The sequence below is a fragment of the Xyrauchen texanus genome, chromosome 37, assembly GCF_025860055.1.
Source record: "Xyrauchen texanus isolate HMW12.3.18 chromosome 37, RBS_HiC_50CHRs, whole genome shotgun sequence".
Taxonomy (NCBI): Eukaryota; Metazoa; Chordata; class Actinopteri; order Cypriniformes; family Catostomidae; genus Xyrauchen; species Xyrauchen texanus.
The window spans coordinates 7,768,279-7,791,579 of NC_068312.1; the positions used below are offsets into that span (position 1 = coordinate 7,768,279).

Here is a 23,301-nt window from a genome sequence, read left to right on the forward strand (position 1 = left end):
TATTTTGAAGGGTTTCTGTGTTGTTTTGACCATAAAGTCTAATAGATTTGCCCTAATAGTTTTAAAATCAATCTGTGTAAGTTACCAATTAGTGTTATGCTACTGCATTAAAATATATACACAGTATATAGGCTATAAATATATATATATATATATGTATTTGTAATTTTCAATGCAGGGAAAACCCTGAAAAAATGTCACCCGCCATATTGGTTTGAAAGAGGGACAGAGTTACCCGCACAGCCTATTTTTACTTGCATTTGGTGAGTTGGCGGGTGTTTATTTTCAAACCCTGACTGTATGAGCCAAAGAGGAGCTTTAAAAGTTATGAGCAGCAGCTGGCATCAGCACAACACCGTCTGCACACATTTGAATGACATGCAATTTATACTGTATATTTATCTCGATCAAATCAATCTACTCTCCATACCCCATAATGACAAAGAAAAAACAGATTTTAGAGAACTGCAAAATTTTTAAAAAGAATAAACTGAAATATCACATTGACATAAGTATTCAGACCCTTTGCCAAAATACCTGAAATTTAGCTCAGGTGCATCCCATTTATCTGGATCATCTTTGAGATGTATCTACACTTTGATTGGAGTCCACCGGTGGCAAATTGAATTGATTGGACATGATTTGGAAAAGTACACACCTGTCTTTATAAGGTCTCACAGCAGAAAATGCATATCAGAGCAAAAACCAAGCCACAAGGTCAAAGGAACTGCCTGCAGAGCTCAGAGACTGGATTGTGTCCAGGCAAGGCTACCAAAACATTTTCGTCTGCATTGAAGGTTCCCAAGTGTACGACCTCTATAATTCTTAAATGGAAGAAGTTTGGAACAACCAGGACTCTTCCTAGAGCTGGCCGCCCGACCAAACTGAGCAATTGGGGGAGAAGGGCCTTGGTAAATGAGGTGATCAAGAACCCGGTGTTCACTCTGGTTGAGCTCCAGAGATCTTGTGTGGAGATGGGAGAAACTTGCAGAAGGACAACCATCACTGCAACACTCCACCGATCTGGGCTTTATGGCAGAGTGGCCAGATGGAGATGAAAGCCCGCTTGGAATTTGCAAAAAAGCACCTAAAGGACTCTCTGACAGTGCGAAACAAGATTCTCTGGTCTGATGAAAAGAAGATTGAACTGTCTGCCCTCAATTCCAAGCATTATGTCTGGAGGAAACCACAGAGGAAATATGGTAACCATGTTTAATTTAAAATACAATTATTTTACTACAAAATCCATTGGTGATACTATGGTTACTGTAGTAAAACCATGGTTAATTTCTGTAAGGGAATGTTTGGGTTAGGTTTAGGTTTAGAGGTAGGGGATAGTGTAGGGTGTCTGTGGGACTCTAAAAAACACAATAAACATGCATCAGTGATGCCCTAAACTGAATATTAGTTTCTTGTTAGGGGTGCAAATAATATCTGCCACTATTGGCACTGGGGTGCAAATAGCATCCAACACTATTTGCACTTACTGCAAAGACAATGCTTTCAGTTGCTATTTACACTTAGTGCAAATAGCCTCTGCCTAAAAAAAAAATACAAACAGTGCTTGAGTTAGATTATTATTGAGTTAGTAAGAGTGCCGAGGCAAGTAAATACAGTATACTTTTTACAGGGACAATCCCCCGGAGCAACCTGAGGTGCCTCCCTCAAGGACAAAACTCTAATGGCTCATGTTTTGCTCCTTACTGGACTCAAAGCAGAAACCTTACGTTAACCAGCCCTGAGCTTTAACCTCTGCACCACACAACCACCATGACTGGATTAGGGTTATCATCATTAAGGTCAAGTACTCGAAGAGGATGGCTTTTTCAAGTGGAAGCAGAAGGGGTTTGAGATGTGGAAATGTGGGTTGTCAGCATTACGGTGATAAAAGGCACCATGCGCTGGCTGGAAGAGCTAAGTGATCTGATAAGTACAGACACCATGACAGATGTCAATTCTTCAGTCATGGTAAAGTCGAGCAATGTCAGATGAGTGGCAGGTTTGCAAGCCTGATAGATAAAGATCAACTAGGTTGATCTTGCGAGAATCCAGAGGAAAATGTTTGTGTTCTGAGGTTGCTCTTTCAAAGCTCAGAAGCTATGAAGTTCTTCTCATGTGTGTTTCAAGTATCACCTTTGTCTCAGATGTTTCTCCTAACATCCCTGAGTTAGGATAAATTTTACCAGACCCAAATGACACAATTGCTGACATACAGTGGGTTTTGCAGAATTTGATGAGAAATGATTGAGTTCATAATGAAATCTCTGACCTTCAGTATCTTGGCAAATCTGAGCAAAGTTTGAGACCAGCTCTCAATTTAGTTTTAAGCAGGAATGCCTGTCTTACCAGATATTAAAGGATGAAACTTACAAAAGTGTAGTAAACAGAATCTCAGAAATGGTAGAAAAGATCTGCTTTAACTCAACTTAGATGTGCCTTAAAAGAGTGTGGACAGTACAGCTATAAGACCAGATTTATCAGCCATTAAGTGTGCAGGGGAAGAGAGAGAGATAAAGAGAGGGAGAATGAGATAGAGAGAGAGGAGATTGTGAACAGACCCAGCACTCTTGGAGATTTATCCTTAATGTGATTAAAAAATTATTTTGAAGAAAAACTAGCCAGTCAGCCGATTACATTAGTGAGCACTAGATGATGAGGTGGCATCGATCTACAGTAACTCACTGTACATTATAACCCGATATTAAAAGTAACCAGAGTGGAGAAGAAAAGAACATCGAGCAAATAGGCAAGTACAGAGGATATAAAATAAGCATGTGTAAGATGGTGTTTATTTAAGCATATGTGCTAACTTAAGAGCATCTAAACACTAGAGTTTACACTGCTTCAGAGAATGCTGCAAATCCATTGACTGCAAATCCAAGGACAGAGGAAGAACGGTTTGCGAAAGTGACAAAAACCTTTACATTTGCTGCAACAGACACATCCGTTAATGGTGGGTCCAGTTGTGCTTTTAGAAATTCAATTTGCTATATTCCCACTTGATATTAAACTCTGCCTAGAAACTGCCATGGCCACAACTGCTTGAGGCTGTCTACACTGAAAATGTCGAATTTTGCATAAAGAGAATTTAGCTTATTTTAGTGCCATTTTTTGGTGAATTATATTTGCAAGTTAAAGCTGTTATTAGATTTTCCACCATGTAACCTTCAACCCCAAAACATTTAAAATGCAAAACAGCAGATTATCAGTTCATAAACACTTATGTTTTGCCCTCTTACACAATGGTATCTTATGACATCAGAACACTTTTACTATGACGATGCATTTGAACATTTGCATTAAATAACCAACTACATTTACAAACTTGTTCGTGCACGATCAAATTGCGCAGTAGCTCAACTGATAGAGCATTGCACTTGAAATGAAAAGGACCGGGGTATGAGTCCTGAAGAGCATGCTAGTGTACACTTGAGCTGAATGTGTCAAAGAAGCACCACAAAATGATGTGATTGCTTCAGCAATTGAATTTTTCATGTCACTTTTGCTTTTTATGACATTATCGATTAGGTTAAGGTTTAATGTTTAGGGTAGGGAGATTAGTTTTTTTAAATTTAAAACTCAATGGAGCATTAACCCTAAAAACCTAATCCATTTTGGAGCTAATTCAACTCAATTCAACTCAACTGAATTGCCGTGATACATGTAAATAACCATCTAATACCATTTTGCAAAAATGTTGCCACAGTAATTTTCATGACATCAGGCTGGTTATCACATTTTATCAAGAAACAAACTCTAAACAGACAGACAGACAGACAGACAGACAGACAGACAGACAGAAAGACTCACAGGTGTCAGATTTGAGCATACTGCTGGTGCTGCGGAAGTACTGCGGGTTCTCTATGACGGGAATCTTTGTCATGCCGATGATGACGGCATCTGCGTTCATTTCAGAGGAGGAGGGTGTGTTGGAGCCATTAGACACATGATGAAGAGGGCTGGCAGAGTCATCGTCATTACTGATGACTGAAGAAGGACCTGTGGCAAAAAGAAAGACGTACTCTCATAATGACTATATACAAGAGCTATTGAAATCTTTACTTTGCTCCATACTATCAGGAGTATCCTGGTATTAAAATGCATTTTTTCACTGTTTTACTGGATATATCTACATTTCTTTGCCTCAATCTCATTTGACGTTAAAATGTAACCTCTAGTGCCAAAATAAACAATCCCTGGCCCATAATGTTGCACCTATAATAAAGGTCACCAAATTAATATTTAAATGGTCGTATTTATTAGTAAACCACTTTGTATCATACTGGCAAATGTATTTCATTTAAAAAAAAATTTTTTACAAGTCTGGAAATTAAATTTTTAAAATTCCCTCAGTTGTCCAGGTCCTGTTAATAAAATATATAAATTAAATTAAATTCTTAAAAAAAAAAAAAAACCTGTGCAATGTCTCTCAGGGATAGCAAGCCCATTTGAAAAGTCTGACACAGATCCAGACAAAATTCAAATGTCTTTCACAGAATCATTAAGTATAAATGTAAGACAGTAAGAAAAAACAGTGTGGTTTCCTGTCTCACAGAACATCTGAGTGTACTGTAGGTGTAGTAGTATCATATGAAGAACATGAGCCATGCAAACTCAATCAGTGTTTAACATCAATCGTCATTTCCCTCACAAATTCATATGACGATTGCCCGTTCTCTGTTTTTATTGGAATACAACATGAGAAAGCAGCACAATGAAATGAGTTGTGTATAATTTAAAACATTTGAAAGTGCCAAAGACAACCAAAAAGCCCAAAACATTCTAAAGAATTGTCATCAAGGGTGTAATTGTATAGCTTCCATTCATTTTTAGCAATGCATTCATCAAGAATTATTCCCTTGTACTTAAGCACAAAAAGCTTGCTCTACATAAGTAAGATGATATTCTGATCATTGGGGAAAGCGCCTCCCTTTTAGAAGTTGCTCAAACTGTTTTAAATCAATATATAAATATAAAAAAGATATAAGTACTTTTTATTTATATTGCAATTCATTTTACTCGCAATTTGTATTGCCATACTTAGATATAAATATAATTAAAGAGTGTTCATACACTGCCAGGCCAAAAAAAAATAAGAAATCCACCCAGAGTTGCATTAATTTATGGCCGAGATCTTGTATTGATGACGGGAGAGTCGAACCACTCTGTAAAGTCTTTTCAAGCACATCATAAAGACTTTCAATGGGGTTAAGATCAGGATTCTGTGGTGGCCAATTCATGTGTAAAAATGATTCCTCATGCTCTCTGAACCACTCTTTCACAATTTGAGCCTGATGAATCTTGGCATTGTCGTCCTGGAATATTCCTGTGCCGATACATCTCCTGACATGTTTGTTTAAGAAATGAGAAGCTACACACAGCATCAGTTTGGGTTAAAAGAATTGTTGCCAGCTGAAACATATTAATCACTGCAATAATGATCCAATTATAGGCTCTTAAGTATCTGCTTTTTTAAAACTACTTTTTTTTTGGCCAGGCAGTGTATAATAATGCACAGCTGGTCATTATCACAAAATAAATGCTGACAGGGTGATCAGGAACCCAAAATGTACCGACGGATAATGACTGAATTTGCTTATAACACTGCAGCTCAACAACAAAAAAGAATAAACATGAAACATTGATTTGATCATTTAAATTACGATGAAATGAGAAGGGTCTATAATATTTAGTTTACTGCTTAATTAATAAAATATATTGACAGCCACAACGTAGAATTCCAGAGCCATATACAACGTGATCAAACTGGAAATCCTCATGTTGCTTCCGAAACTTCATTCACCCTGATATCAGCCCCATTTAACCAAATTACAGACAAGTTTCACTCAATAGACATTTCTTTTATAACTGTAAGCATGATCACATTTCTCTCTAACACCCTGTGTACACTGGACGCAAGCAACGTTGTGTCCCGCCGCATCCATGGTGTAATGATTACCCTGTCTTGTCTCTCTGTTGCCCCCTTGTTTTCTATCTTGTCACTTTTCACTTCTTAAGTTTTCACTTTAGTCCCTTATTTAATTCCATAGTCCACCCTGTCTCGTTTCACTGTTGCCCTCTCGTTTTCCATCTTGTTGTCACTTTAGTCCTTTATTTGATTCCACAACCCTCTGTTAGCGTTCGTATTCACTGTTCATTGTTTACACCTGCCCTGGTTAATTTGCCTTTGGTTTCTGGTTATCACCTTGTTACCTTGTTTGAGTTCTGTTCTTTCATTGGCCACCTTTCCCACGTTTGTCTATTTATACCCCGTGTCTTTGTGCTGTCTTTGTCGATCGTTGTTTGGTGTAAACCCGGTATGTGTTCCCTGCCCAAGTTCTCCGTTTGATCCTTCGTGTTTTAGTTAACTGTTTTATGCTTTATTTCCCCATCGTGGGTAGTTTGTTTGTGTTTATCTTCTGTTTATTCAAATAAAGCCTCAGCTGCGTTTGGATCCGTAACTCCTCGTCTGCCTCGTTACTCCAACATTACAGAACGATCGACCGCACATGGATCCAGCAGCTATCCGAGCCAAATGTCGGCTGCTCAATTTGCAGCAAGAGCACTACCCGCTCGTAGACCACGCTCGCTACTTCCTCCTCCTGGCCAACGCTACTGACTTCCCGGACTCTGCGCTGATGGTCTTCTTCAGGGATAGCTTAAATCCCTCGCTGAGGGAGCAGGTGCCACAGGCAACGCCCGGCAGCACTCTCCGCGACTACCTGGAGATGACCCTACTAGCGTGCAGCTCACCGCACCCTGTCACACCAGCCCCACCTGTCAGCGAGCCTGCCCCCACGCCGGTCGCCTTCCATGAGCCAGCGCGGCCCACTGCGTCTGCCCGGAGGAGGGAAAGAAGACAGGCTTCCGCCTCCCGGCCCGCGCCAACCCCGGTCTGCGAGCTAGAGCCCCCGCATGTCACGGTGAGCGAGCTAGAGCCCCCGCATGTCACGGTGAGCGAGCTAGAGCCCACGCATGTCACGGTGAGCGAGCTAGAGCCCACGCATGTCACGGTGAGCGAGCTAGAGCACCCGCATGTCACTGTGAGCGAGCCCGAATCCTCGCCAACCACGGTAACCCAGCCAGAGCCTGTAGCCTCAGACGTCAATGAGCCAGTGCCGCAAGCCCCAAACGTCAATGAGCCAGTGCCGCAAGCCTCAAACGTCAATGAGCCAGTGCCGCAAGCCTCAAACGTCAATGAGCCAGTGCCGCAAGCCTCAAACGCCAATGAGCCAGCGCCTGTAGCCTCGACCGTCCCTGAGCCAGCGCCTGTAGCCTCGACCGTCCCTGAGCCAGCGCCTGTAGCCTCGACCGTCCCTGAGCCAGCGCCTGTAGCCTCGACCGTCCCTGAGCCAGCGCCTGTAGCCTCGACCGTCCCTGAGTCAGCGCCTGTGGCCCCGATCGTCCAAGAGCCAGTGCCCAAAGCCACGACCGTCCAAGAGCCAGTGCCAGTAGCCATGACCGTCCAAGAGCCAGTGCCAGTAGCCATGACTGTCCAAGAGCCAGTGCCAGTGCCAATGGCCGTGACCGTCCAAGAGCCAGCGCCTCTCGAGCCTTCCAGGGCTCCTCCTCCCGAGCTTTCCAGAGCTCAGCCATCCGAAGTTTCCGAGCTTTCCAGAGCTCAGCCATCCGAGTTTCCGAGCTTTCCAGAGCTCAGCCATCCGAGTTTCCGAGCTTTCCAGAGCTCAGCCATCCGGGTTTCCGAGCTTTCAGAGCTCAGCCATCCGAGTTTCCGAGCTTTCCAGAGCTCAGCCATCCGAGTTTCCGAGCTTTCCAGAGCTCAGCCATCCGAGTTTCCGAGCTTTCCAGAGCTCAGCCATCCGAAGTTTCCGAGCTTTCCAGAGCTCAGCCATCCGAGTTTCCCGAGCTTTCCAGAGCTCAGCCATCCGAGTTTCCCGAGCCTTCCAGAGCTCCGCCTCCCGAGCCTTCCAGAGCTCCGCCTCTCGAGTCTTCCAGGACTCCACCTCTCGAACCTACCAGGGGTCCGCCCCTCAAGCCTCTCGAGCCTCCCAGGGCTCCACCTCCTGAACCTCTCGAGCCTACCAGGGCTCCGCCCCTAAGCCTCCTACTGGCTCCACCCCCAGAGCCTCTCGAGCCTCCTGCAACTCTGCCTACGGGGCCTCCTACGGCTCCGCCTCCAGAGCCTCCGATTGCTCCGCCTCTCGATCCACTCAAGCCTCTGACGGTTCCGCCCCCAGAGCCTCTTGAGCCTCCTACGGCTCCGCCTCTCGAGCCTTTCAGGGCTCCGCCCCTCAAGCCTCTCGAGCCTTCCAGGGCTCCGCCCCTCAAGCCTCTCAAGCCTCTCGGGCCTTCCGGAGCTCCGCCTCTCAAGCTTCTCGGGCCTTCCGGAGCTCCGCCTCTCGAGCCTCCCAGGGTTCCGCCTCTCAAGCCTCTCGAGCCTCCCAGGGATCCGCCTCTCAAGCCTCTCGAGCCTCCCAGGGCTCCACCTCTCAAGCCTCTTGAGCCTTCCAGGGCTCCGCCTCTCGAGCCTTCCAGGGCTCCACCCCTCAAGCCTCTCGAGCCTTCCAGGGCTCCGCCCCTCAAGCCTCTCGAGCCTTCCAGGGCTCCGCCCCTCAAGCCTCTAGAGCCTCCCAGGGCTCCGCCCCTCAAGCCTCCCAGGGCTCCGCCTCTCAAGCCTCTCGAGCCTCCCAGGGCTCCGCCCCTAAAGCCCCTCAAGCCTCCCAGGGCTCCGCCCCTCAAGCCCCTCGAGCCTCCCAGGGCTCCGCCTCTCGAGCCTTCCAGGGCTCCGCCCCTCAAGCCTCTCGAGCCTTCCAGGGCTCCGCCTCTCAAGCCCCTCGAGCTTCCCAGGGCTCTACCCTTCAAGCCTCTCGAGCCATCCACGGCTCTGCCTTCCGAGCCTCCTCCAGAGCCTCCTACGGCTCCGCCTCCAGAGCCTCCAGCGGCTCCGTCTCCTGAGCCTTCCTTGGCTCCGTCTCCTGTGCCTTCCTCAGCTCAGTCCCCGGAGCCTTCCAGGCCTCCGCCTCAAGAACTGTCTACGGCGCCACCGCCCTCAGCTCCGCCTCCTGAGCCTCCAGAGCCTCCCTCTGCTCCGCCTCCTGAGCTTTCCAGGGCTTTGCCCCCCGAGCCTCCTACGGCTCCGCCTCCAGAGCCTCCAGAGCCTCCTAGGGCTCCGCCTCTAGAACCTCCTTCGGCTCCGCCTCCTGAGCCTCCCTCAGCTCCGCCTTCTGAGCCTTCTACGCCATCGCCTCCCCCGGCTCCACCTCCCGAGCCTCCCTCGGCTCCGCCTCCAGCCTTCCACGGCGCCGCCTCCCAAGCCGTCTACGGCTCTGCCCACAGGGTACACCATGGCTCTGCCTGTCTCTGCTCCGCCCCCAGGGTCTCCTGCGGCCCTGCCTATGCCTCCTGCGGCGCCACCACCCAAGTCTTCGACTGCCCCGCCTCAGAGGTCCTCCTTGGCTCCGCCTCACATGGCTCCGCCAGCTCCCCAGTGGCCACACATCCCAGGTCCCCTGAACCGGCCATTGGCCCACGACCACCTCCCAGGCCACCGAAGCTGGCCTCTGTCCTGTGGCCTCCTCCCAGGCCTCCTGACCCGGTCCCTGTCTTGTGGCCTCCTCCCAGGGCTTCTGACCCTGTTCCCGTCCTGTGGCCTCCACCCAGGCCTCCTGCCCCTGTTCCTGTCCTGAGTCCTCTTCCCTGGCCTCCTGACCCAGTCCCTGCCCAGTGGCCTCCTCCCAGGCCCCCCGACCCGGTCCCTGTCCTTGCCAAGTGGCCAGCTCCCGGGCCATCTAAACCGGCCTCTGTTCTGCGGCCACCTGACCCTGGTCCCTTGACACACCCCCATAGACTGCTTGCCTGCCCTCTCGGCCTCCATGGTCTATCTATCTACCCTCTCCACCTCCCTGGACTGCCTAATGGCCCCCATGGACTTCCTGCCTGCCCAGTGTACCCCCCTGGTCCGCCCATGTGCCCACTTGTCTCTGTCTGTTTGCCCCTGGTGCCCTCATTTTGGTTTTTCTTTGTGGGTCTTTTTAGGTCTTTTGTTGTTTTGATCGTCTGGAATCCGATCCTTTAGGGGGGCTATGTAATGATTACCCTGTCTTGTCTCTCTGTTGCCCCCTTGTTTTCTATCTTGTCACTTTTCACTTCTTAAGTTTTCACTTTAGTCCCTTATTTAATTCCATAGTCCACCCTGTCTCGTTTCACTGTTGCCCTCTCGTTTTCCATCTTGTTGTCACTTTAGTCCTTTATTTGATTCCACAACCCTCTGTTAGCGTTCAGTATTCACTGTTCATTGTTTACACCTGCCCTGGTTAATTTGCCTTTGGTTTCTGGTTATCACCTTGTTACCTTGTTTGAGTTCTGTTCTTTCATTGGCCACCTTTCCCACGTTTGTCTATTTATACCCCGTGTCTTTGTGCTGTCTTTGTCGATCGTTGTTTGGTGTAAACCCGGTATGTGTTCCCTGCCCAAGTTCTCCGTTTGATCCTTCGTGTTTTAGTTAACTGTTTTATGCTTTATTTCCCCATCGTGGGTAGTTTGTTTGTGTTTATCTTCTGTTTATTCAAATAAAGCCTCAGCTGCGTTTGGATCCGTAACTCCTCGTCTGCCTCGTTACTCCAACATTACACATGGTCATTCAGACCATTCTGGCACCCTAGGCGAGATCCCTATTGCTGCCCCCGTTGGGGGGGGGGGTGTTGGGCATTGAGGCGGCCTCCTCTTTGGAAACCACCACCCCACCCCCCCAACATGTGGTGCCTTAGGTGACCGTCTAATTCGCCTATGCCTAGAAATGGCCCTAGCCACAACTGCTTGAGGCTGTCTACAGTGGAAGTGTCGAAACGAAAATTTTAAACTGTTTATTTGTCTTGATGGCAGGAGTATCTCTAATGTGTAAAGTGTAAAATTGGAGTCTGCTGTTGGTGCAACACAACAACGTGACTTACACATCTAGTGTAGAGAGCATAATTGATTTTAATTGGAGTGATTTGCTTTTGTCGCTTGTGTCTGGTGTAGACAGGGTGTAACACTACCGATAGCACATTGAGCATGCAAACTCTAAAACACAGGTTCTGGTACCATGGAAACCAGGAAGCAATCGAGCTCAAAAACAATAGTAAGAACGATTCGGAAATTGCATTTTCGGGTACAAATTATATTTTCACTTAACTGATGGTTGAGTTAAGGGTTGCAGGTGGGGTTAGGAGGTAGAGTTAATAAAAAATGTTTTTCTTTTGACTGAATTACATTATTTACTAAAAATACAACTTGCTTTTGGTGCATTTTGTGGACATTTGTGGGGAAAACTCTGCAGAATGGAGTCGATGTCTGGGTACCGGAACATTCGTAGTTCAAGTTCCCCAATGATCATGTTGGAGTTCAGCGGGGACCATGAGAAAATAATGACAGAGAAACTAATTGAGAAACAACTCATCAATGTGGGCAAACAATAGGGGGATCTAATCAAGAAGTTTTCTGTTGTTATAGGAATAAAACACAAGAAAACAGCTAAAAGATATGAAGTGTTCACTTTTAAACAGCTTCTACTAAGGACAACCAAAAGTAAAGAAACTGAAACAGACAGGACACATTATTTTAGTTTAGCTGCAATTAGCAATGGCATGTTGAATGATATCTTTGTGGCAGAGGCGCATTAGCCTCACTTACAGTATATCTGAGAGAATAAAACTGGAAATTGGAGCTCGGGCCATGTTGATGACCTGTCTGATGGCATGTTACAGATCAGAGCATTTACTAGAAAACCATGCGTCTTGTTACTGGCACACCATCAGAAAAGTGTTTCTGAAATAATGAACAATTGTTAAAGAGATGCCAACACCATCTTCAAGGCCATTATGACATCATCTAGGACTGAATAACGGCACTCACTGAAAGTGTTGCGTTATGGAGGTTGTGCTTGTATAAATACACCAATCAGCCACAACATTAAACCACCTGCCTAATATTGTGTAGGTCCCCCTCATGCCACCAAATTAGTGCCAGCACGCATCTCAGAATAGCATTCTGAGATTATATTCTTCTCACCACAATTGTACTGAGTGGTTTTTTTAAGTTACCGTAGACTTTGTCAGTTCGAACCAGTCTGGCCATTCTCTGTTGACCTCTCTCATCAACAAGGCATTTCTGTCCACAAAATTGCCCCTCTCTGGATGTTTTTGGTTTTTGGCACCATTCAGAGTAAATTCTAGAGACTGTTTGTGAAAATCCCAGGAGATCAGCAGTTACGGAAATCCTCAAACCAGACTGACACCAACAACAATCCATGTGATTACCTAATCAGCCAAGCATATGGCAGCAGTGCAGTGCATAAAATCATGCAGATACTGGTCAGGAGCTTCAGTTAATGTTCACATCAACCATCAGAATGGGGAAAATGGGATCTCAGTGATTTGGACTATGGCATGATAGTTGGTGCCAGATGGGCTGGTTTGAGTTTTTCTGTAACTGCTGATCTCCTGGGATTTTCACACAGAACAGTCTCTATAATTTCCTCAGGATGGTGCCAAAAAAAAAAAAAATCCAGTGAGCAGCAGTTCTGCGGACTTGTTGATGAGAGTCAGCAGAAAATGGCCAGACTGGTGCGAACTGACAGTCTACGGTAACTCGGATAACAGCTCTGTACAATTGTGGTGAGAAGAATATTATCTCAGAGCGCTATACTGAGATGCGGTTTGGCGCTGTTTTGTTGGCACGAGAGGGACCTACACAATATTAGGCAGGTGATTTTAATGTTGGGGATGATCGGTGTATGTTCAGTTATGTAAAAGTGGTCACATTATGCATTATTACAAAATTTTATTGTGTATTTACATATTTATTCAAATCTACACCCACTGGCAATAGCCTGCATGATTGATTGACCCTTGGTCTAAGTACTTGTTTTCCATGTCCTCATTAAAAAAAAATCATTGCAAATGGAGTTTAGCGACAGGGGTTAGACTGCAGTCTGGTCAGGGTGAAGAGGGCGTGCAGACGAAAGACGAGACAATGAGGGGTGACCAAGTGACATGGGGTCCTGACATTACAGCGCATGAGCTTGAGGCAGGATGACTGTCGGACCGTTATATTGATTCTCCCTGCTGTTCCAGAGGTAATTGAATGTTGAAGGTCTCTTGAGATTAACAACACTCTGATAGACATTTTGCTGTCTTTAAATCTATATTCACTTTTTTCAGTTCAGTCACGATATATATATAACTTAAGTTAGCACAAATAAAAAAACAACATATATAGTGAATAAATCACTTTTAACATTAAACCCCAACTACATCCCCTCCTCCTACGAATCTCCTTCTTGGATCTTACAACACCCCCAAAAAACTTGAATGGCATCGCCAGCAGGTGGGTGTGTCCTTAAGACCAAGCCTATACAATTTAAAAGGGGTCCAATAAAATCTATGTAAAATCTTAAATTGCATAAGGCACACCCTTGCATTTCTAGATGCAGACTTGACATTTAATTAGAATCCTAGCCAACAAGCCCTCCTCCAATAACAAATTTAAACCTTCCTCCCTTAATCTTTTGAGAGAGTTTAAAGCTCTGTCCCCTAAACTCTGAATTAGCAGGGAGTAATAGGGGAGTAATACTGATGCCTCATGACCTTTTCCAAAAGCAGTAATCACCTCTCCCAGAGTATCTGCCAATCTAGGAGGGTGCGTGCCACTCCCAAAAACAGTGAAGAACAGGTAGCACAGCTGTAAATACTTCTATAATTGAGATCTGGAAATCCCAAACTGTTTAATAACATTTTCAAAAGATCTCAATACTCCACTCTCATATAGGTCACAGAGTGTAATAACCCCCCCTCACAATCCAATCTGACCAACAGAAAGGGGACCTATTAATACATTCAGTAGTTTAGGGTTCAGCCATATGCTCGAGGCTACGTTTAAATAACTATTCGAGTTAAACACTCTGGACACTTTTGTCCATATTGAGTGTAAATGCGAGATAACGGGGTGTGACTTAACTTCTCTAATTAGTTTGATAGAAGGGCTTTGCAGTGGCAAGATAGGGGCAAGAACTTCCTTTTCAATACAAAACCAGGGAGGGGCTCTTTCAGGTGGAAGCGACCAATGAGCCAAATGTCTGAGACAGAATGCATAATAATAAAACAAAATCTTGGGTAGGCCTAACCCAACTTTGTCAATCACCTAATTTGACTTCTTGAAATTTAACCTGGGACACTTACCATTCCAAATGAAGGACTTCGCTATGCTATCATATCATATGCTTGAAATAAGACAGGGATACATCTACAGGGAAAGATTGTAACAGGTTATTGAATTTAGGAATGCAAATCATTTTAATTACATTAACCTTCACAATCATAGATAAATCTCTAAAAATTAACAAAATGTTCAGGCAGTCTCTTGCTGGTTTTCCCGACACATTCAGGATCATTACCGTTTTTGCTGGTGTCGCTGTGGCTCACTTTGTGTGTGCGCTTGTAAAATGTATATTTTAAAGGCTCATTATTATGGTTTAGTATTTCTCTGTAATGTAGAACAGTGTTAGTAATGTTACTTATAACATTCTTTATACTCAAACCATTTCCAACTTATAAGCAATTAAATTAATATCATAAACATGTGGCGACTAGTCAACTAATGGCTTAAATTAATGACTACTAGTTGACTAGGAAATTCTTTGGTCGGGGGGAGCCCTACAGATTTGCAGCATGTTTGGGAAAAGTTGGAAGACCTTGAGAATCATAATCGGCGAAACAACAACCAAATTGTTGGAATTCCTGAGAATGAAGAAGGCAAGTGAAATTCCTAGATGAGCTCTTCCTGAGTCTGCTTGGCATAACAGGGCATAAGCTGGAAATAAAGTGAACTCACAGGGACCTGGCACAGAGATTCGCTGAGGGAGACAGGCCATGATCAATTCTTGTGCTGGTTCCACCTAGCGGCTGGAGTTTGTTTTGTGGAATAACACTCCTTCAAGAAACCTTTGCATCAACAGTGGGTCGCTTTTACACTGAAGGTCCTGGCCAGATTAAGAATAGATGCTAAGGATGGCCGCAAAGTATTTACTTGTCCCCAACATACTTGTCCCCTATTCATAAAGTCAATGTAACGAGTAAGTCATTGTGTGGTGCTCACTTTGCAGCCAAGTAGACCTGACTCACTGAACATTCACTTGACTGTCTATGGAAACTGGGCACTTTCTTTTTTCTTTTTGTACTGGTTCTGCCTAGTGGCTGGAGTTTGGTTTGTGGAATAACACCTCTTCTGGACAGTTGTGGATGAATTTGTACATTCTTTGTGCTTATGCCTCCTATTGGATTGAGTTTGTTTTGTGGAATATTTTTTGCAGGATATTGGAATGATTATGTCATCTGCTACACTCACGAAACAGCCAGCTCACTGAACATTCATTTGACTGTCAGAGGAAACTGAAGGGGTTTTGTGTGTGTGTGTGTGTGTGTGTGTGTGTGCTGGTTCTGCTTGAGGCTGGAGTTTGTTTTTGGGAGGAACACACTTTTGGGACAGTATATAAATATACACACTTTTTTGTGTTAATTCTGCCTATTGGCTGGAGTTTGTTTAAATGATTTTCTTCTGTTATGTAATTCTGTCTAACAAAGTTTGTATAGAAACAACGGTCTGGGGGCACTCATAGGCGTTCATGGACTGTTTGAGTGAAGAGGGATGGATGCCAGTTGGTGCTGTCATGCGCTGGGTTATTGTGGACATTTTCTTTTTTCTATTTGTTTGGTTTGGGGGAAGTTCAGGGTTTGTTTGTTGCTCTAATGTTGGAATGTGGTCTTTATAATTTTGTTTTTGACACACAATCTATTTTTTTATTATGTCAAAATGTAAAATGTCAATATGAGTGGATTGTCTCTTGGAATGTGAATAGGTTGGGGCACCCCATAAAAAGAGGGAAGGTTATTTCTTTCTTAAACAAGAAATATGATATAGTGTTTCTTCAAGAAACACATATTTCCCCGCAGGAAGCTGAAACATTTGGGAGGATATGGGTGGACATGTTTTCTTAAGTGTTGGCTCAAATAAGAGCAGGGGAGTCATTACATTGAAAAGTAAACATCTACAATTCAAATGTCTCAAACATTAGTCAATGTTTAAGCAGAAATTCAGTGACAAAGTCTTATTTTGGTTAATATTTACACACCTATCGCTGATGATCAGGGCTTTTTTATGAAGGGATGTTGCAAGCCGCTAGCACCCCTCATGATATAATATTGGGAGGAGACTTAAATCTTTTGATGGACTAAGTCCTTGATCATAGTAAAGAAAATGTGTGTAAGCCCCCTAAAGCAACACTGACACTTCACAGGATGTGTAAAAATCTTGGTCTTACAGATATTTGGAGACTTTTGAACCCATCTGGTAGGGACTATACATTCGTTTCATCAGTCCATAAGATTTATTCTAGAATAGATTTGTATTTTTTTATAAAAAACTTTGTTAGAAGTGTATACAGAATCATAAAATAATGGAAAGCTTCCACCAACCATGACACAAGAGTGGATCAGTCTGATTCTTAAAAAGGACAAGGATTCAAGCGAGTGTAAGAGTTATCATCCAATTTTCCTGATCCAACTAGATGTTAAAATATTCTCTAAAATTTTTACTAACCGATTAAGTAAAGTTATGACATCTCTTATCCATATAGATCAGGTCGGTCAGCTCTTCTGATAACATTAGACATTTCATCAATATCATGTGGTCGGTGGCGAATGATCAGAGTCCAATCACGGCCATCTCACCCGATGCTGAAAAGGCGTTTGATATGGTAGAATGGGGTCATATTTTTTCTCCCCTCTTCTGATAACATTAGGTGTTTCATTAATTTCATGTGGTCAGTGGCAAATGATCAGACTCCAATCACGGCCATCTCACTTGATGCTGAAAAGGCATTTGATATGGTAGAATGGGATCATCTTTTTTCTCCCCAATTTGGAATGCCCAATTCCCAATGCACTCTAAGTCCTTGTGGTGGCGTAGTGACTCAATCTGGGTTGTGAAGGACAAAACTCAGTTGCCTCCGCGTCTGAGACCGTCAACACATGCATCTTAGACATAGCATGTGTTTAGCTTTCACGTCATCCACAAAGGCACCCATGCACAACTCACCACATGCCCCACCGAGAGCGAACCACATTATAGCGACCACGAGGAGGTTACCCCCGTGACTCTACCTCCCTAGCAAATGGGCCAATTTGATTGCTTAGCAGATCTGGCTGGAGAGGCTCAGCATGCCCTGGGATTCGAACTCGAGAAACTCCAGGGTTGGTAGTCAGTATCTTTGCTCGCTGAGCTACCCAGGTCCCAGAATGGGATTATCTTTTTAAGATATTGGAAATGTAGGGGTTTGGGAATACTTTTATTGGATGGAGTAAGTTACTTTATAGACACCCGGTAGCAAATGTGCAAACAAATGGATTCATTTCAGATTATTTTACTCTGGATAGGGGCACCCGTCAGGCTTGCCCTCTTTCCCCATTATTGTTCTGTCTTGCCCTGGAACCATTAGCAGCTGCGATAAGAAGGGAAGATGATTTTCCAGGGGCGGTGGTGGGAGGTATGGTGCATTAGCTTCTGCTTTAAGTAGATTATATTTTATTATTTGTCTCCGACCCCAGTAGATCTATGCCTTTCCTCTACAGAATTATTAATTCCTAAGTTCTCAAGATACAGAGTCAATTGGTCTAAATCCAAAGTTTTGGCTCTGACAGTGCCCAGTAACAGCTTTCCAGCCGGCCGCCTTCCAGTGGCCCACACAGGGTATTAAGTATTTGGGCATTTTATTCCCAGCAAATTTGAGTTAAATTTATCCCTTAATAAAAAGGTTTTCAAGCGATGTCAGCAGGTGGGCTTCATTAAATGTATCCATGATTGGGAAGGTTAATGTAATTCAAATGAATTGTATTCCAACCTAAACCTGAACCCTAAATGATGTATTAATAGGTCCCCTTTCTGCTTGTCAGAGTGGATTGTGAGGGGGGTTACAACACTCGGTGATCTATATGAGAGTGGGTTGTTTAGATATTTTGAAAATTTTGTTAAAATTTTTGGGATTCCTAGATCTAAGTTCTCTAGGTATTTTCAGCTACGCCACCTGCTCTGTATTGTTTTTGGGAGTAGCAAACACACACACACACACACACACACACACACACATGTTGTGTTTCCATGTTTTATGGGGACTTTCCATAGACATAATGGTTTTTATACTGTACAAACTTTATATTCTATCCCCTAAACCTAACCCTACCCCTAAACCTAACCCTCACAGAAAACATTCTGCATTTTTACATTTTCAAAAAACATAATTTAGTATGATTTATAAGCTGTTTTCCTCATGGGGACCGACAAAATGTCCCCACAAGGTCAAAAATTTCGGGTTTTACTATCCTTATGGGGACATTTGGTCCCCACAAAGTGATAAATACACGTTCACACACACACACACACACACACACACACACACACACACACACACCCCCATAAAGCGGCAGATACTCTGGGAGAGGTGATTACTGCTTTTGGAAAAGGTCATGAGGGATCAGTGTATTACTCCCTGTTAATTCAGAGTCTGGGGGACAGAGCTTTACTTCAATCAAGTGATTATGGGAGAAAGTTAATTGTGGGGGTTTAATGTTAAATGTGATTCATTATATATATGTAGTGGTTTTGTCTTTGTGTTAAGTCTATGAATCAATAAAAATGTTAATTGAAAATAAAAATAAGCAAAAATCGAGGTGACGGTGAGACACTTACAATGGAAGTGAATGGGTGTCATTTTTTTAATGTTTAAATACTCAATATGCTAATGTTAATAATACTCAAATAGAGTATTTTAAGGTGACAAAATCACTTACTAACCTTTTCTGTGTAAAGTTATAGCCAAATTTACAACTTCGTTGCCATGACGATGTAATGTCAACTAAATCTAAAACCCTAAAACAACTGTTAAAATTACAATTTAATCAATTTTACAGCTCAAATTATACATGAGCTTTAAAAGAAGAATTAATTTAAGTGCTTTTATAAAATTATAAGCTTCACATTTCTGTGTTTAAACCCTCCAAAAATTCCAAGTGCCTCACTGTAACCTCGATTTCATCCACAAAGGCATCCACGCACAGCACACCACGGAGCTCCACCGAGAGTGAGAACCACACATTATAGCATCCACGAGGAGGTTACCCCATGTGACTCTGCCTTCCCTAGCAACCGGGCCAATTTTTTTGCTTAGGAGACCTGGCTGGAGTCACTCAGCATGCCCTGGATTTGAACTTGCGACTCCAGGATTGGTAGGATTTTTGTTTTTTTTAAAGAAAAGGACTGAAGAAAAGTCTAAATACATTTTGTGGTAATCATCATTATGCCACAAATGCTTGTGCAAATCCAATGTTCATGTCACATCCTGTCTACTAAGATACCTTCATCTAATCGATTTTTAAAGGCAGCATAGATGTATCCTTTGCTGCCTATGAAATCCCATAATCCTGTGTGCACGGATCCACGGCAGTTGAGCTGAAGAAAAAAAAAGGTGGCCGAAGAGGCGGTTGATAGCCAGTGTATAATGCACGTTTTTTCCCACTTTTTCCAATGTTTGATTCCATTTATATAGAGAAATTAGTATTGAAATTATGAAATACACACTTGTTTATCACCAAAACTCAAGATTAACAAGACAACTGCCTTTCGGACGAAGCCAGCGAACGGCTTCACTTTTTTAAATAGCCAATAGCATTTACTGTAGTTCAGGTCACAACCAGACAAAATTAAAAACAACAACAGCAAAAACGTGTGCCAGTTCCATTCTAGTTGATGATTGGGAAAGGACAATAAAAAGGAGCATTTGTGCAACCAAATACACGATGACGTTCAATGGTTTTGTTTTAATGGACAAAATTTAGTTTATGCCTGCCCTGTGTGTGTTCTGTCCCAAATGCCACGCTTGATGTGGTTTGTGACATTCATTTGCATATGTTTGTGAAGAATTTATAAATAACTTTGAGTCACACAATAATTCTAAAATCCTCTTTGAAACAAGGATAACAAATATTTCGTTTTAAGGCACTCGCTTTTATGATCATGAAAACTTGAACCAGTTTTTGAACCATTTATACACATTATATCACACCACAAAGTGTTAATATACATACAATAAACAATAAGTGATCTGTTGTTAATATTTTTTTAATATATAATTTAAGTTATTAATACTAAATTCACACTTGAATGTCAGAATGTTTTCTTTGTGATGAACAGTAGCATTGACTGTGAGTCCATATCAAGTGCGCCATTTGCAACAGGGACAGTATTTTTATATTTTATATATTAGAGGAGAAAGACTACATTTTAAATGTGTTTCTACTGAAGGTTAATTTGATAATTTTTAGGACTACACTAGTATTTAAATGCTCTTAAAGCTAACAAATTACAAGCCACAAAGCTACAATTTTGGCTCTTCATAATACTTCCAGTAAGATGCATCGAGCACAGGTGAAAACAGGTATTTTGGATTGTTTTAAACTATTTTAATGGTTATACTATCATATTGTACTGCTACTTTCAACAGACAGATCTCACGAAAAAGTCAGCGACAGGAGGTTGAAATTTTTTGCCTTTAATGATGTGAAAGGCATCACATTTTCGGCTAAATCTTAGTAGTAACTTCATTAATATAGTCCTAACTGGAACCCACACTCTAAAGCTAATTGGAGGTCAAAAGGGAAACATTCGGAACTAACATGCTGATTTCCCGAATGATCATGCTAATTAAGATATACACTTACCGAGCACTTATGGTCCTAATAAAGTGCCCAACGTGGTCTTCTGCTTTTGTAGCCCGTCCACCACTAGGTTTGACGTGTTGAGCATTCTGAGATGCTATTCTGCTCACTACAATAGCACAGAGGGTTTATCTGAGTTACCGAAGCCTTTCGGTCAGCTTGAACCAGTCTGGCCATTCTCTGTTGACCTCTCTCATCAACAAGGCATTTTCGTCCGCAGAACTGCCGCTCACTGAATGTTTTTTGTTTTTGGCACCATTCTGAGTAAACTCTACAGACTGTTGTGCATGACAATCCCAAGAGATCAGCAGTTACAGAAATACTCAAACTAGCCCGTCTGGCACCAACAATCACGCCAGATCACATTTTTCCCCATTCTGATGGTGTCTGCTGCAACACGATTTGCTGATTAGATAATCACATGAATAAGTAGGTGTAAAGGGTGTTCCAAATAAAGTGCTCGGTGAGTGTACATACTATCAAAATACATATGCTGTAGACGCTTTCAGTTCAAACTGAAAGCTCTTGCGCTCATTTGTGTGTGTATCCGGTATGGAAACCCAGCCACTGCACACTCTTAAATTCTTGTTTTCGTCTTGCTAGCAGAGAGGAAGTGATCTATTGATCAGAGGAGTTAATGAGAAGAGATGGATAGACAAATGGAGGGATGAACAAATGGATAGAAAGATGGATGAGGGGTGAGGGGTGAATAGGAAGAGCGTTCAGAGAGGAGAGCAGCGGACGGATACTTTGCAGGATTGGATTTCGGTTACACAGCAATACAGGCTGGGACCCCTGCACCGTGAAAGGCAGTCAGGCCAGCACATGTAGAGGAAAATATCATATTCCCAAAAATAACAGAGATTGATCGTTTTTCTTTTTTAATGCCTGATGCTATTTTTAAATACAAAACACTCTCAGCCTCTTGTATGACATTAAAACCCCTGCTCTTCCTTCTGAAAACCCCAAGATGACAGGAAGAGCACGAAAAAAATTGGATACTTTCTTTTTTTCCCATGTGGTGCATGTGCATTTTTTTGCTGGAATGAAAATCTATCCTAACCCCTTAATAAACTATAATAGTTATAATAGAGTTAAAAATACACTTTGCTTTTCGATCTAGCTCATCTTTGACTCTGTGAATGGGGTGCAAACGTAATACTTTAATAATCAAAATCTAAAAAACCCATTTCAGTTGACCAATAATCTGAATATCTGAATACTATGCCACCACAAGGACTAAGAGCACATTGGGAATTGGGCATTCCAAATTGGGAGAAAAAGGGGAAAAAATAGAGGCTATTTCCACTGAACGATACTGTGCTATAGAAAGAAACTTATGCAGTGCCATGAAACAGTCAAAGTCTGCCTAGTGTCTAGTGCATGTTTACATAGAAAAACAATGGAAAATCAGCACGGGCAGACACAAAAATGCACTCTGTTTGAACGGCCCCAAAGGTGGTTTAGGTAATTTAGGTTGTTTGTTGTCTGCTGTACACTGGTCAATCTACGTGTTTTAAGGCATGGACCAATCAGTTGTATTTATGTGCAACCTTGCCTATGAAAACCATATACTGTCTCAATAATCATAATAAGGAGAACAATAATAGTGTAGATAATAGATATTGTCTATATGAGGAAAGGTATGTCCAGTGGGGTGCAAGAATTCTGAAATTCCTGGTAAAATTTAGTCTCCTAATCCCTCCCTGGTCTGAATAATGGTTGTGTTGTTTACGGCCCTGATACTAAGCACAGTGCATGTTCTGCTGAAATAGTGGGAGTAGTATGGTAGCATGTTATTCTGATCATAGCCCAGCATTCCCTCGTAAGCATTTTGCTTTAAATGAACACATATGGTCAGACATTTAACATAATAATCTGAAAGCAAATTATGCTAAAATCATCAACTATCCCTGCTGTCCAAACATAAGATAACTGGAATGTTACACTGGAAGGTTGCCAGTAGTAATAATTTTCTTCTTTAACCATTTGTCATCACGTTAGTGGTTGTTCAGCCAGCAGAGCTTTCCCTGGAGCACGTCACTCAGCATGCATACCAGTTTGAAGGTGACCACATATAGTCTAATGTTGAAAAGTTATGTCAGAATTTTGCGGCAAATGTGTTCTTTCTTGTGTCCTCTCTTTTAGTTGTCGATAGATTTGTCTCAAACCAACTCAATCAACGTGGAACCTTTGGATATTTTCAGGGTGAAGTAAAAGATAATATTTGCTGTATAAAGGTCATTTTCACAGGGGTCAGAGGAGAGATTACAGCTTTCAGGAAAGAGAAATCCCATTGATTGTGTAGATGTAGTGAAAAGAATGGTGGACGGCACAATCAAAATATCAACTCCTAAAATAATCTGTCACATTAAATGTGTTTACATGCACACCAATACGCTGATAACTACCAACAATCAGAGTATTCAAAAAGTCTAACAGTGCTAGAAAACCATTACATGAGATTTGAAATTGTGATGGCCATGGCCAAGCATTAGGCAGGGAAAGGAATAGGGCAATGACACTAGAAGAATTGTAT

General features: G+C 42.9%; 1 protein-coding gene across 1 annotated transcript in view; it reads right to left on the reverse strand.

Moving 5' to 3' along the window:
* LOC127631309 (BDNF/NT-3 growth factors receptor-like) overlaps positions 1–23,301 on the reverse strand; it is a 75,184-nt gene that overhangs the window by 12,319 nt on the left and 39,564 nt on the right. Inside the window, exon 12 of the mRNA XM_052109395.1 lies at positions 3,811–3,999. Coding sequence (XP_051965355.1) covers positions 3,811–3,999 — 189 coding nt within the window. The remainder of the gene's footprint in view (positions 1–3,810; positions 4,000–23,301) is intronic.